Source organism: Primulina huaijiensis, chromosome 7 (assembly GCF_012295235.1).
Source record: "Primulina huaijiensis isolate GDHJ02 chromosome 7, ASM1229523v2, whole genome shotgun sequence".
Classification (NCBI taxonomy): domain Eukaryota; kingdom Viridiplantae; phylum Streptophyta; class Magnoliopsida; order Lamiales; family Gesneriaceae; genus Primulina; species Primulina huaijiensis.
The window spans coordinates 16,088,453-16,104,662 of record NC_133312.1 but is presented as its reverse complement, the minus strand read 5'-3'; the positions used below and the strand labels follow the sequence as shown (position 1 = coordinate 16,104,662).

Sequence of the window (16,210 nt, the reverse complement as noted above, 5' to 3'; positions counted from 1 at the left end):
CATCTACCATGCTCGTTTCAAATTGTGAAGACATGCATTCAACAAAATTATCCACAAGCTTTTGTGAATAAGAAAAAAATATTATATCATTCACATAAATTTGTCAAATCAAAATATTATGCTTTAACCTTTGAATAAAAAGGTTTTTATCAATCTTACCTCGTTTGAAGCCAATGTTATGCAAATATTTTGTCAACCTATCATACCATGTTCGTGGAGCTTGTTTCAGTCCATAGATAGCTTTCTTTAGCTTGTAAACATAGTCCAAGTGATGTGGATCCTCAAATGCTTTTGGTTGATTTATATAAGTTTCTTCATTCAATATGTCATTCAAAAACACGCTTTTCTTATCTATTTGATACAATTTAATTCTCATATGACTCAGTCCACATGAGCAAAGGTGTTAGGATCAGTTAAATAGGTAAAGTGTTTAGCATGGGGTTGAATAAACACTTTATACTTGTTAAGTTTTTTTCGAATGTGGGTCAGTTATTTGAGGAACTGATCTCGAAATCTTATATGTCAATATCAATTAGTTAACTAAAAATAATGCAGAAATAAACTAAGTGATAGATTTGAATATTTTGGCTTGGATACTGTAAAACTGAAGGTTTGAAAGATAGTTACGAAATAGTAAATAGGAAAAATGAACACAAGTATTTTTCTGGATATTTGGAGACTTCAAATACTCCTACGTCACTCTTTCTATCTCAATGATAGGTTTTGTAGAGCATAAAATCAGTACACGTAAAACCCATGCATTTATTTAAATTATTTATTCAAGTTTAAAACGATTTGTTTAGCGAGGCATGATTTATTTATTTACATTATTTTAAATTATTTATGTTTACGTGACGCACGTTAAAATATTTTCTCGAGTTTCATGTTTCAGGCGATTATTCGATGCGAGATCGAGGAAAAGAGACCGGCGACGATTTTGACGATTTTAAAATGTGGTATTTTATTTTAAGTTAAGGATGGAGCATTTTAAATGATTTATTAAGTTGTTCGCATTTTTTTTAAAAGCCTAATTTATTTATTAGGTGATTTTCATGATTTTAAACTTTTAAAGATTTAGCACTTGTGCATTTTATTTTAAATTAGAAACTTTTATTATAGGTTAGTGGGGAGTTAGTATTTTAATTACCTTGTTAATTATGTAATTAAATAATTTCTCTCTCCCTAATAATCAAAACACACGCACACACACACACACCTCCTCACACACACTTACACAGTTACACACACACACAATTTTCATTTCACCTTCATTTCATTTTTGAGAGCAAATTCTAGGGTTCATAGAAGAAAGAGCAGTCGCCCCTTTCCCGTCATTTTCCAGCAAGTTTTCGTTGATTTTAGTTGCAAGAAAATCGTTCCACGATCATCCCGGATCAATCCTCGCACCGTTTCCGCTTCGGTATCGTCGGTTCGGTAATTTTAATTATCAAAAGGCATGTATAATCTATTGTTTCTGCATCAATCTCGCCATATTATATGTTTTGTTGTTTATTATGCGTAAAAATCCATGTTTGATGTACAAAGTTTGAGCAAAAAATTTTTTGGATTGGTTTTGAAATAATTTTTGGATCTAAAACTCGAATTCTGTTGGCTTTTCGTGGTTGAAAACTTGAGGTGTTTGTTAATAAATTAGTCGACTAGAACGACACACTAATATGGACGTTGTTGAGAACTTGAGGTGTTTGTCAATAAATTAGTCGACTAGAAAAATATTTTACTTGTGTTTGAAATTATCGAATTTGAGTTGAATTCGAACATTTTTTCTAGTCGAACTTGAGCCCATATTATTTTTTAGAAAGTTCACAAACCGCTCGTTATTTTTAATATTTTATTAATATAATATAATTATATACTAAATAAATATATTTCGACTTTTATTTCGAGTATCTCGCCAACTTGTTTGAATATTTTAAGCGAACTCGAGTCTTAATTCAAACCGAATTCGAACTCGGATATATCTAATTCAAGTCGAATTCAAACCATAAAATTTTCTTAATATTCGACTCAATTCGATTTAGAATGATAGATGAGAATTTTACTCAAATTTTCAAGTATAACAAACCTTAAAATGAATCCAAATTCCATCCACCAAATACTATGGACCTTCTTTGATTTTTGGATGCCCATGAACAGGCCTTGGGTGAAATTCAACACTGTCGTTTGAGATGTTCTCATTCATAAATCATTGGACAAAGTATGGAATTTATACAATCAAATGCTCACATTGAAATGCTCACAGTGAAATGAACCAAAATTTCAAAATTTGCAGTCTCAAGAACTGATAGAAACACTCGATACTGCTGCCCCTCCACTAACTTGCATTATAAAAACGTCCAAACACAACGCAATCTTCCTGCGTACGAATGAATCCTGCAATCCTCTGATGCTTCCTCATGTGATTTTTCAGTTTCCTGAAGAATGAAGAGAAGAACCATGCGAGACAATAACTGCTTCCACCGGGAAAGTCCTTGCCATGACAGTTTCCAGTTCTATCATCCTTGCATAGCATCCATGGACTTGGAGTGCCGGAAGCCCTCACAACCTGGGCAATTGTGCAGGCTCTCGTGAATATAAATATCACATTCGAAGCAAAAATGTTGCTTGCATTTTGGACAAGAAACACAAGGAGCTGGCAAGTTTCCTGCTTGTACAGATTCAATGAACGAAGCATAAAGCACAGAACGATGTAAACAACAGAGAAACTTCAAATAACCAAATTACTGTGCAACTTCAGAAACATTATTCAGACAATATTATGGTTTCCGTTATCACGAACCAGAAATATTTGTCAAGGGAAGACATATTTCATATAAAGCTCCATTAGAATCGCCTTGCTTAACACTGGGGATAGAAACAGAAAAATGATACTCGGAAAAACGGATTGAGCTTAGATGAAAAAGAAAAACATGACAACTCGACAAACCAGTCATCTGATAGCATTTGTGCATTATCATACTTAGAGCAGCTTTAAATTTGACAAACAAGATTAAAGTGGAAAGTAGGTAAGAGTAACTACCTGGATTCAGAAGAGATTGCTGGCAACCAAAACAATTTTTCGGCAATTTGCGTGGATCATTTAACACTGATGGTGATACATCATTAAATGGCGTAATAGGAAAGAGGTGATGGTAAGATCTTGCCAAATGGGGTGATGAAACAAGTGTCAGTCCACATATTCGACATTCACTTGGAAGTTCACAGATGCGTGCTCTGCATCTCGGGCAAATATATCCCCCACCACTCTTAGCCTCCTTATGACAAGAACAAATTGAGATCACACCTTCTGCCGCTCTTTGTGGAAAACCCATCTTGATCAGATTTGGAATCGCAAATTCCGCTATAGCTGGGGGCGGCGGTGCATGCTCAAGGATTAACTCTTTTAAGTGAGCCTGTCATGGAAGCAATTCAGAAATCAGTAATAACATTGAAGATAAATATTACCCGTACTTTCGAGGGTGTGATTTTTCCTTACCGTATCAATCATAAAGAACAACACCTTTAGGATTCTTTTTAAGAAAATCTAGCTTTTCACTGCCACTCTCGCATGTTCAAAAATTCATTATCAAATGAAACGCACCTCATCTAGGGCAACGTAATATGATCCACCAGTTTTTTGGCAAAGACATTTGCACACGTAAAGCTCCGCAGAGAGACCAATAACTGAGCACCTGATTTTAGAACTCTTGCACTTTTCGATGGCTTCATTTACATCACCAGGATCACAAGTGCTAAGAGCAGAATACAAAATAAGAACTTCACGGTGACCGTATGTTGGGATTTGATTCAAGAGGCTGTGTACAAGATCAAGACCATTTTGGAGAGACGCGTCGCCAGAGCATTCCAACTTACCCATCAACACTTTGATATGGGACTCAGGACTTCCGCCAAGATCTGTAAGACTATGTGCAACTCCATCTTTTAATGTCACTAAACCAATTTGACTTAAAGGATTTTGGTCGAAGAACTCCCTGATGAAAGCCTCCACTTGTCGAGCAACAACAACCATTCGACTTGGTTTATAATCCATCTCTGACGCGGCCTGCGTGTCAAATTCTAATTTAATCATTGCTGCTACAGAACAACTAAAAAAATTATATGCACGTATACAGGGAAATACTTCAAGAGATTTCTTATCTCACTAGTGCTGTTAAAACGGTCTAAAGCTTAATAAAAAATAATTTTTTAAAAGATGAATAAGATACAAACAGAAAATGATCACATCGGGCTCTGCTTTCTCAGATAACTCCACTGCATGTTATTCATATTTTATTCAAAGACAGAAGTCGACTTCTATAATTTTGGGCAACTGCATATGGTTTTAAAAATGATACACTTAAAATAAAATTTTAACCAGTGCCACCAGATGTGCAAGGCAGGCCTAACAGCCGATCAAACTCGCAAGATATACATGTTGCCAAACACATTAATTTAAGTTCAACAAGCAAACCAACATTTCATAAAAATTAACACATAGGAACTACTCATGCGCATTCAAGGAAATTCTTTATCCTGCATCCACAAGTCTCTTCTGTGAACAATTCCCACTCTGACTAGCTAATTAAAAGACAAACTCCAACATAACAGTTAATTTCAATTACACTATCAAAAGAGGGTGGGTGATCTTTTTCCCGAGCGCAACACACTCCACAACCTCAATTGGATGATAAAATGTGGGTTTACAGCAAACTATCAAGAAGAGATTACTTTCATGATGGAAAACTGTTAAAATAACATACCCGAGATAGATCAAGAACAATGTACAAATAACGAATCAGGCCTTTCTGAATTCGGACAGATGTCGCAGCGCGAAGACGTCGACGATATTGAGCATGTTGAAGGGTTTTGTTGTCAATAGGGCGGAGAAGCCCAGATTCATCCTCTTGAAGAAACTCCCAAGATCTCTCATCTGCATATGCCCTTTCCCATGCATCAAGCCCCCTACCATCTCCTTCTTCTTCATCATCATCGTCCTCTTCCCTGTTAAATCGTATATCTTCACCATTTGTTTCATTGTGCGACATGCTGCTTTATTTTTACAAAACAAAACAAAAGGAAATCAGGGTATATGCAGAAAGATTACAATTTCACACAAATCTGCAATTGATTGTGTCCAAAATAGTATGTATGATTATTTCTAGAACAGCTCATTTTCCGGAATAAACGATAATATACACCCTTCCAAGCCCCTTTCCAGGCTTGAAGCTCCCCTGCGCTGAAGCTAGGGTTGGTCTTTCTTAATTTTATATAATTATAGTAATCGGAAAAGAACAAAAAAAAGGCCAAATATTTTATTTTTGGAAATAAAATAGACCGAATCTCAACATTTTAACTAGAGTGAATGTTAAACACCAAATCTGAGAAATAAACGAAAAATAGAGAACCAATTCGAAAGTATACTCTAAATTGACACGTGGTATAAAAGGAAAAGCGAAATGTAGAATTATCTCCATATAATCATTATATTTATCTACACGATAATAAAATTTTGTTGGTTTTGTCCGGACGTCAGATTTAGCAGTCATGTTAAATAACAAAAACTTGTGTATCATGATTCAGGTGGCTCGCGTGGGGGGTTCAAGGGCCTGGTCTAGTCTGGGCTGGGTCTGGGCTGGTTAGGGTCGGCTGGGCTTGGTGGTGGCTTGTAAGGCCCGAGATTATATCATTGTACTCACCTTATTTAATTGATGAATTGATGTTATCATGGAAGGACAAGCTCCGAGGAAGACATGGGAAAGCATGGGATACGTGTGGAGGCCAGAAGATGTCGCGCACATGCGCGGAGACGAGACGCGCATATGCGCGAGCAGCCAAACGCCGAGACAGAAAGTCTCGCGCAGGCGCGCATATGCGCGAGCAGGTGTATTTCTAAGCGCCGAGACAGGAAGTCTCGCGCATATGCGCGAGCATTGGACGCGCATATGCGCGAGAAGTGCTAAATGAAAAATGTGACACATGTCTTGCCATGCATATTAACATGTAACCAACCTCCATTCCATTCAGAATTTTCAGCCAAGAACCGAGACTTCCATGGAAATTCTCAAGCTTTTCATATTTTAGCAATTTGATTGTGCAAGATCCGGCCATCCAATTTTCGATCCGAGCATAATTCTGTGCTTCTCTCGTCAAGAGCTTCGAAGGGATGTAAGTTTTATTTCTTTCCTGCATGGTTCGAAAATTTGGTGTTGGAGAAATCATACTTTGAGCGATATTATGTGTTCTTGAGATTATGGTAAGCATATAATCGCAACCGGATCGAATAACGGACAACGTATGCAATTATTATAGTTTTTCCAGCTTATGTTCGAATGGGGCTGTGCAGATTTTTGAAATTGTGGGCTGTAATTGTTATTGGTTATGAGTTGTGGTTTGTATCTATTGAAGTTTGAGTTGCAGGGAATCTCGAAATTACGCCGTTATGCCGTCGAAACGTAATTAGATTGAGATTGATCTTACCATGTCTTGCTTTGAGCTGTATATTGATGTTATGCCTCTCGAATATGTCATTCCAGATTTGGTATTGAAGGCTTCGAACTCGAGAATTCAACTTCGAAACTGATAGAAGAAAGATCAAAGTTGCCAAGCTTTTATACCTTGAAGAGTGCGAGGTTGTTGAGCACGACTTAGATCAATTTGACACAACCAAGAACTACGAAAAAGAAAGGTATAAATCAATGTTTAATCGGGATAGATAACTCGAGTAGGATATAACTTGAGTTCCCAAAACCACATACTAAATTGTTATTGCTTTGATGTGTTTGAAATTCTTGAGATTAATATGCTTAGTCTATTGAGTTATAGAAAAGCATATATTATGAGATAGACATCTTGGATGAGTCTTTGGTAGAGGTGCCAAGTCACTGGACGTTTGGTTTATATCGATGCACTTAGGAGAAAGATCGACACCTATTGCAAACACTCGATATATTGTGCCGAAGTCCGAGAATAGGGACGTACCACCACCTCGAATGGGAGAGTAGGTGGGAGACTTGTTACGTTCTTATTCAAACCGGGATCCCTAGATAAAAGTCGAGTCAAAGATTAAGAGTTAAAAGTTTGATTTAAAACTGTGTATCGATTATGTTTTCTTATATTATGATACATGTTGTTTGACAAATGGTTTATGCCTTTGTATATGCTTGTATGAAATGCATGTATACATTGTTTATACTGGGAAATATATTTCTCACCGGAGTTATCCAGCTGTTGTTGTGTTTGTGTGTGTGCATGACAATAGGTGGGACATGATCAGGGTCGAGAAGAGGATGAAAGATCGAGATTAGAGTGATGATCCGGGCTTAGACATAGATCTAGTTGTTCACCAATTGCTATGTGGTTGATAAACACTAGTTTGTTATGACTTTATTTTGAACAAGTTTTGCATCTTTGATCATGTTGTAGACATTGAACTTGATCTTGTAAATTGAATAAGATTGAGCATAACTTGTTGTAGTCTTTTGGACACTTGTTTCTGAGGTGCGCGATTTAAAAGAAAAATTTCGATCTAGTTTATTTAATTGATCCATTTAATCCTAATGATGAATTGAAGAAAATGAGTTAGCGTCCGGGTCCCCACAACAGGTGGTGTCAGAGCTGTATGTTCCTTAGACTGAAATAGAAGTGAGTGAGCGGGGTACATTGAGTCTTTTTTCTTGCTTCTGTGGTACTAGCATGAGATTTATTAAAACGTTATATGCTAGTATAACAGCCTGTTTTACTGCTTTCGAACTTACATGTTTACCTGATTATCTGATTTGATTGGAAACATGTATTATTGGAGAATGAATCAGAACCGATTCTTGATCAGAAGTCTGATGATTAGAGGAGGACTACGACAGATTTGCTAGATTTGATTACTAACCATTTTGATAATCAAATATGCCTCCTCGAAGAGCCCCAGAACAGGGTAGTATTTCAAATAATCCGATGGATGTTACAGTGACACCCATGGAAACACTGTTAAAGAGATTTCAGTCATTCAAACCTTCGACTTTGAAAGGCACTGAGACGTCTATCGACTGCGAGAGCTGTCTTGATGATACTGAGATGTTGTTTGATTCACTTGACTATACAGATGAGCATAGAGTCAGACTGATTGGGCACCAGTTACATGATGTTGTAAAAAGTTGGTGGCTCACAACAAAGAGAGCTTTGGAGCATCGAGGTACGGTGATTACTTGGAAGATCTTTAAGGCCGAATTTTATCGATGATTTTTCCCAGTATCGTACAGAAAGGACAAGGGTGTAGAGTTTACTAACCTGAAATAGGGTCGTTTGAATATTGAAGAATACGTGGCCAAATTCTCTACTTTGCTACGTTTTACTCCTCATGTTGCTGATAATGATGAAGCCGTGGCTGATCGGTTCATCAATGGGCTGAATCCTGATATTTTTACACTGGTAAATATGGGGCGACCAAATAATTTTGCTGATTCCTTAAACAGAGCAAAAAGAGTTGAAGCGGGCTTGATCAAGCAGCGAGGAACTTCCTATGTTGCTCAAACACAAAAACAGCAACAACCTCCAGCCCAGTTCCACCAACCACCTCCCAGATTTGATAGTGGCGGTAGCAGCAGTGGGAAGAAGGATAATCTGAAAGCCCGAGGGAAACAGTTTAATAAATCTAGAAGTAGTTCATCTAGCTCCAGTGGCTCACGACAGACTGGTTCTGGCCAGAGTTCCAATTATACTGGGGTTTATTGCAGAACAAGTTGAGGAAGACATCCAACAGAGCAATGACAAGGAGTGTTTGGTAGTTGCAACATCTGTCGACAGCCAGGACACTTTGCCAAAGTCTGTCCACAGCGAGGTTTTCAACGATCCCAGGGAGCAGGATCATCTGGATCAGTGGCTCAGGCTGATAGACGACCATCTTCTGTTCACTCTTTCTAGCCACCACCTACCCAGTCACAGCTGAGGTCAGGAGGAAGCCCGACTGTTAGCCAGCCTCCGAGACAGCAGGCCAGAGTGTTTGCCTTGACCGAGAAACAGGCCCAAGAAGCACCTGATGATGTGGTTGCAGGTAACTGTTCTCTTTGTGGTTATCATGCTTATGTGTTGATAGATACTGGTGCACCCCATACTTTTATCTCTGAGCAATTTGCATTGATACATGTTTTGCCTGTTGAGTCTTTATCTACTGTAGTATCTGTCTGTTCAACTTTGAGGAGAGGTCTTATATCAGTGAATTCTGTTAGACATTGTATGCTGCAGTATGACGGTAATGAGATAGAATTAAATTGTATTGTACTCGGTTTGTCTGATTTTGACTGCATTATTGGTATTGGTATGCTGACCAAGTACAGAGCTACCGTAGACTGTTTTCAGAAAATTGTAAGATTCAGGCCTGAGATGGCTGATGAATGGAAATTTTACGATAAGGGTTCCAGAGCTCGAATTCTTTTAGTATCTGCTTTGTCTATGACTCGATTATTGCAGAAGAGAGCATAGGGATTCCTTGTGTATTCAGTAGATGTATTGAAGTCGAGCCCTTCATTGGCAGATTTGCCAGTGGTATGTGAGTTTGCTAACATCTTCTCAGATGAGATTCCGAGTTTGCCTCCAATCCGAGAAATAGACTTCAGCATTGAATTGATACCAGGTACAATACATATTTCTAAAGCTCCATACATAATAACACCAGTTGAACTGAAAGAATTGAAAGATCAACTAGAGGATTTACAAGCCAAGGGTTACATCAGACCAAGTGTTTCTCCTTGGGACGCTCCAGTACTGTTTGTCAGAAAGAAAGACGGTTCAATGAGACTCTGCATTGACTATCGGCAATTGAACAAAGCTATGATAAAGAATAAATACCCTTTGCCTCATATTGATGACCAATTTGATCAGTTATGGGGTTTTTCTGTTTATTCCAAGATCGATCTGAGATCTGGATATCATCAGTTGAGAGTTAAAGATTCTGATATATCAAAGACAGCTTCAGAACCAGGTATTGCCACTATGAGTTTATAGTCATGCCGTTTGGTTTAACGAATACTCCAGTTGTATTTATGGGTTTGATGAATCGTATATTTCAGAAATATCTTGATGATTTTGTCATTATCTTTATTGACGATATTCTGATTTATTCAAAGAATCTGATTGATCATGCTGAGCATCTGAGAATTGTATTAAAGACTCTGAGAGCTGAGAAACTATATGCAAATCTATCGAAATGTGAATTTTGGCTGAAACAAGTTGTATTTCTGGGGCACATTATATCAAGAGATGGTATTTCTGTTGATCCTAGAAAAGTTGAAGCTGTGATCAATTGGCCTAGACCGACATCAGTGCCAGAGATACGCAGTTTTATGGGTTTAGCGGGCTATTATCGTCGATTCATCAAAGATTTCTCTAGTATTGCTAAGCCGATTACCCAGTTGACCCAGAAGAATGCCTTTTTGTTTGGTCAGAGACATGTGAATCCAATTTTCTGGAGTTGAAAAAGAGATTAATCAGTGCTCTGGTGTTGACTATTCTGTCATGTACTGGTTATTTTTTTGTTTATTGTAATGCTTCTCACAGGGGACTAGGTTGTGTTTTGATGCAACGAGGACATGTTATTGCTTATGCCTCGAGACAATTAAAACCACATGAGACGCGCTATCCGATTCATGATCTTGAATTAGCTGCCATCGTGTTTGCATTGAAAATCTGGCGACACTATCTCTATGGTGAGAAGTTTGAAATTTATTCTTCACAAGAGTTTGAAATATCTATTTTCACAGTCTGAACTGAATATGAGGCAACAGAGATGGCTTGATTTGCTGAAAGATTTTGATTGTGAAATCAAATATTACCCAGGAAAATCAAATGCAGCAGCTGATGCACTGAGTCGAAAGGTATGTTCTTTATCCCTATCGACGATTGGTGTCTCAAATTTGATTGAATATTGATGTCTTTCTGGATTGATATTTGAGACAGATTGTAAACCTCTGAGACTTTGCACCATTCAAGTTGAATCAGAGCTGATTTTAAAAATCAAAGAAACACAGAAAGTCGATCAGAATATTCAGAATTCGATTGCGATGGTCAGATCAGGGCATCAATCAGAATATCAGGTTCGTGATAATGTGTTATATGTGCATAATCGTCTTGTTGTGCCAGATGTTTCAGAGTTGAGACAATAGATTTTGACAGAAGCACACTGTAGTCGTTTTAGTATTCATCCTGGTGGCAGAACGATGTACAATGATCTGAAGAAATAGTTTTGGTGGAAACAGATGAAATCAGATATCGCCGATTTTGTGTTTGGATGTTTGAATTGCCAATAGGTGAAAGCCGAAAATAAGAAACCAGAAGGTCTACTGCATAGTTTATCTATTCCAGAATGGAAATGGGATCACATTTCCATGGATTTTGTTACGAAGCTACCACGATCTTCCCGAGGTTGTGATGCGATTTGGGTCTTTATTGACACATTAACAAAATCAGCGTGTTTCATTCCATACCAAATTACGTACAGACACGATCAGATGGCAGAAATTTATGTTAGAGAAGTGGTTAGATTGCATGGCGTGCCAAAGTCTATCGTATCAGATCGTGACCCTCGATTTACTTCGCACTTTTGGCACAGTTTGCAACAAGCTCTAGGTACAAAATTACACCTGAGTACTGCATATCAATCTTCAGACAGACGGACAATCAGAAAGAACTATCCAGACATTGGAAGATATGCATAGAGCTGTAGTGCTAGATTTTGGCACTAGTTGGCAAGATTCCTTACCACTTTGTGAATTCTCATACAACAACAGCTATCAGACGAGTATAGAGATGGCACCGTTTGAAGCATTGTATGGCAAGAAGTGCAGATCTCCTCTCTAATGGGATGATATCTCAGAGGTACCTGAATTTGGGCCTGCCATGATTCGAGATATGACTGAAAAAGTAAAGCTGATTCAGCAAAGAATGAAGACAGCTCAGGATAGACAGGCCAAATATGCAAATATTCGACGTCGACCTTTAAAATTTGAGCAAGGAGACAGAGTATTTCTGAAGATTTCTCCTTTTAGAGGCGTAGTCAAATTTGGCAAATGAGGGAGTTGTCTCCACGTTATATCGGTCCGTATGAGATTCTTGAGAAGATAGGTAATCGTGCATATCGACTCGTTCTTCCTCCGTCTCTATCTGGAATACATGACATCTTTCATGTATCCATACTGCGGAAATATCTTCCTGATGCTTCTCATGTTCTTCAGCCTGATGAGGCCGAACCCGATGAAACTCTGAGTTATTTTGAAAAACCACTTCAGATTCTCGATCGTAAAGAAAAGCAGCTCAGAACGAAGACTATTCCGCTTGTGAAAGTGTAGTGGAGTCGTCATGGCATAGAAGAAGCTACCTGGAGTCCGGGGAGAGTAGGTAGGAGACTTGTTACGTTTTTATTCAAACCGAGATCCCTAGATAAAAGTCGAGTCAAAGATTAAGAGTTAAAAGTTTGATTTAAAACTGTGTATCGATTTATGTTTTCTTATATTATGATACATGTTGTTTGACAAATGGTTTATGCCTTTGTATATGCTTGTATGAAATGCATGTATACATTGTTTATACTCGGAAATATATTTCTTACCGGAGTTATCCGGCTGTTGTTGTGTTTGTATATGTGCATGACAACAGGTGGGACATGATCAGGGTCGAGAAGAGGATGAAAGATCGAGATTAGAGTGGTGATCCGGGCTTAGACATAGATCTAGTTGTTCACCAATTGCTATGTGGTTGATAAGCACTAGTTTGTTATGACTTTATTTTGAACAAGTTTTGCATCTTTGATCATGTTGTAGATATTGAACTTGATCTTGTAAATTGAATAAGATGGAGCATAACTTGTTGTAGTATTTTGGACACTTGTTTATGAGGTGCACAGTTTTAAAAAAAATATTTCGACCTAGTTTATTTAATTGATCCATTTTATCCCAATGATGAATTGAAGAAAATGAGGGATGTGAATTGACTATGACAAAAGATATGATATATGATTTTTGTGGGAATGACGTGAGGGCCAAGGCCCCAGAGGGACCCCGTGTATGGGAAAAGGTCCCAGAGGGACCTCGACGATCGTATTTTCACGGTGGAACCAAGTGCACACCCCCATGGACCATGTGGGGCTAAGACTGCAGTCGACCAAATGATAAAAACTAGTCACTTTCAATGATCAAACTTCACCCAAAATGATATATGATTGAAAGCTTATGATAAAAATGATTTTTATGATATTTGTTTTATGATGATGATTAAAGCTATTTTTAAATGATTTTTAAAATGATTTATTTATGCTTAAAGTTATTTTTAAAATGATTTTACTAAGTATGATTTATTTATGCTTAAATGATTTTTAAATGGTTTATTTATGTTCAAAAGATTGTTTTAAATAAAAATATGATTTTAATGCATGTTGATGTATATGTATTATTTGCTATCCATGTTTAGAACGTGCTGAGTCTTTAGACTCCCTAGGTTTGTATGATGCAGGATTTGATGATTTTTGGAGACAGTGACGATTGAGTCGATCAAGTGCAGCAATACACACCCAAGAGCATTTATGTTTCCGCACTAGCTAGATATATTTAAGATTTAAAGATTATGTTAAGGATTTTTATTAGAGATATTTTTATGCTTTATTTATTGTTAGTTGATATTTTTAAAGGTCAATTTAGGAAGTTTTGGTTAGGTGATGATCTAATATTTATTTTATGCTCTTGAGATTCATATGCTAAATTATTATGATTGTTGATTATGTTAAGTTATTTTATTTAGGTTAGTATTTTAGAACTTATGATTTATGATTAGAAAAAAAAATCGAGGTCGTTTAATGTGTCATCGAAGTATTGGTTTCCATGTTCAGTATTACAGAAGTATTGATCAGATTAAATCGGTTCAATGAATTTTTGTTGAGTTGATCTGTTTACGAAACAAGTAGATGAAGAAGGAGCCTACATATTGAAGTTTGGAAACATAGGAGGGACGTACTGATCACCGTGAAACTGCCAACAATAATAGTTCGGTACAAAACTATATCTACCTTAATGAAACTTTACAGTCTCGACATCCTCAAAACATTTGTTTCGACACTTCTTATGGTTGCATGGACATCGTAATTTCCCATCCAATAAAAACTCATGATGACTTAGTGCAAATGACACAAATGTCTCAACACCAACACAAAATTCACTACTTAAGAACACATTCTCCAACCTACGATACATCCAATTTCTATATGTATTATCCATTGAAGCCTACAAGTGTTTAAATATTAATTTATTTAAAATCTATTATGAAAAACTATAAAACGAAAAGTTAAATAAGTAACTACAAAAATAACATTACTTAATTATCTAGTAAAAAAACTCATGCATGATTTACAAAATAAATAATCTATTACGCTAAAATTCATAAATAAAATACTACGTTAAAATTCATAAATAAACTACTACGCAAAAATTAAAATTAAATATTAAATTTTCTATAAAGAAAACGCTTTAAAAACCTGACGTGCACGAAGATATGCAGATCCACGTAACGCTGGAAGATCACACCGACGAGCAAATCTACGAAATTAATACGAAAAAATGTTAGTACAAAAATCGCTGAAGAACGCTATAGCATTGTTAAGTGACAAGGACCAATTGGATTATCTATGTAAGGTCCAAAATTAAGACGACGTAACGCAACGGCATGCAAATCTAAGAAATATGAAAAATAAGTAATTAAATGATTTAATTGCTTAATTGATTATGTGACATACATGATTATATGTTAAATAGGATTTAATTGTCATGATGCATAAAACGTTATTTTTAAGGATTATTCAAGTTGCGGCCGAAGAACGGAGACCGAGGGCTGAAAAACGTAAAATATTTTTATTAAATAATTATTTTTAATTGTTTAAAATATGATTGATGGTTTTTCTTATTTTTGAAAATAAGGGGTTTTGAGGTGATTTTAAACGCCGGGACATAAATTTTATCGGTGTTGGTTTTTCAAAAAAAAATATGAACTTTTGGCAATCCGGATATTAAATTCACAAACTTATTTTTACTAAAACTATTTAAATATTTTAATTAAATCATAATTAAGACTAATGGACCTAAATTGTTGGCCTAATAGGCCTAAAGCCTTGTTAGTGTTTAATTAGTATTGATTATACATAAAACCCTCCCCACACCATCACTTGTACACGCCTACTTTTCTGAATTTTGTCCTCCCAAAACACTTCATACACGGCACACAACACACCAAAAAAAAAAAATGGAAGAAGAAAATCGAGCAAAGCTTAAGGAGAATTCAAAGCTAAAGGTCTTGCCCCCGTTCTTCAACGTCGTCAACGAATAATCGTGCATTAAATACGCAAAGGCATGGCTATTCTTTCTTTCAAAACATCATCACACCATATTATTTGTTAATGCATGATTTTTAAGGAAAAACATAGCACAAGTTAAATTTTCGTAACTACATGCTTATGTGTTCTAAATCGGTGTTTGTAATTTCCAAAACCATGTTTTGTATGTGTTAAAAGGGCTGACATGATCAAGACAGGTTTAGAAATTGTTTTACAGGAGTTTAGAGTCCTAAAATAAGCCACAAACAAAGCACAAAACCGAACACACAAAGCTTGAAGCATGTTGCTGTCATGGGAAAACAAGGGGTTCTGTTTTTGTCTTCACGGTTGGGCTTAGTGTTGGCTTGGCTCCAGGGCTAGACAGGGCCGTGGGAGAGTCAAGGGAAGAGTCCTAGCCATGCTAGGACTCGAGTTAAGGGGCTTGGGAGGAGTCCTTGACAACAAGGACTCCTACCCGAGAGATGCTAGGGAGGGGCGCAAGTTCTGTGTTTTGCGCAGGCTTGTGGGCTCGGTCCAGGGGGCCTGGGCTGGGTTTGAGTGAGTCCTTAGGGTCCTAGGTGAGTACACATGGGTTGGGTTCAAGGGCTGGGTCACGGTTCTTGGCCCTAAGCTCAACTAAAGAAGAGTCCTAAAACTAGAAAAGTTCTCGGCCAAGCATGGGGTTGGAGTTGGGGGTTTCGTTTTTTTATTTGGGCTGGTATCTATGGGGTCCAAGGGTCCAGTAGGGTACTCTAGTGTGTTGGTCAGAGTTTGGATCAACATGGTTCGGGGGTGACTCGAGAAAATCGAAAGATGGCTCGGGGTCGAAGTTTAGGTGTCATATTAGGGTTTCTAAACTTAAATAATTGAAAAACA

General features: G+C 37.1%; 1 protein-coding gene across 3 annotated transcripts; it reads right to left on the bottom strand.

Annotated features, from left to right (window-relative positions):
• Positions 1 to 2,199: 2,199 nt before the first annotated feature.
• Positions 2,200 to 14,557, bottom strand: LOC140981160 (general transcription factor IIH subunit 2). 3 transcript variants are annotated; one of them, XM_073447460.1, is made up of 5 exons: positions 14,504 to 14,557; positions 4,758 to 5,043; positions 3,599 to 4,060; positions 3,038 to 3,410; positions 2,200 to 2,662 (listed from the first exon to the last, which is right to left on the bottom strand). In XM_073447460.1, exons 2-5 carry the CDS (start codon positions 5,040 to 5,042, stop codon positions 2,514 to 2,516), a joined length of 1,269 nt encoding a protein of 422 aa, XP_073303561.1. In that variant the 5' UTR covers position 5,043; positions 14,504 to 14,557; the 3' UTR covers positions 2,200 to 2,513. The 3 variants fall into 3 exon arrangements, with proteins under 3 accessions (XP_073303561.1, XP_073303560.1, XP_073303562.1); XM_073447459.1 differs by lacking the exon at positions 14,504 to 14,557 and adding an exon at positions 5,196 to 5,341; XM_073447461.1 differs by lacking the exon at positions 14,504 to 14,557 and adding an exon at positions 5,196 to 5,214 and having other exon boundaries at positions 4,758 to 5,046.
• Positions 14,558 to 16,210: the final 1,653 nt, after the last annotated feature.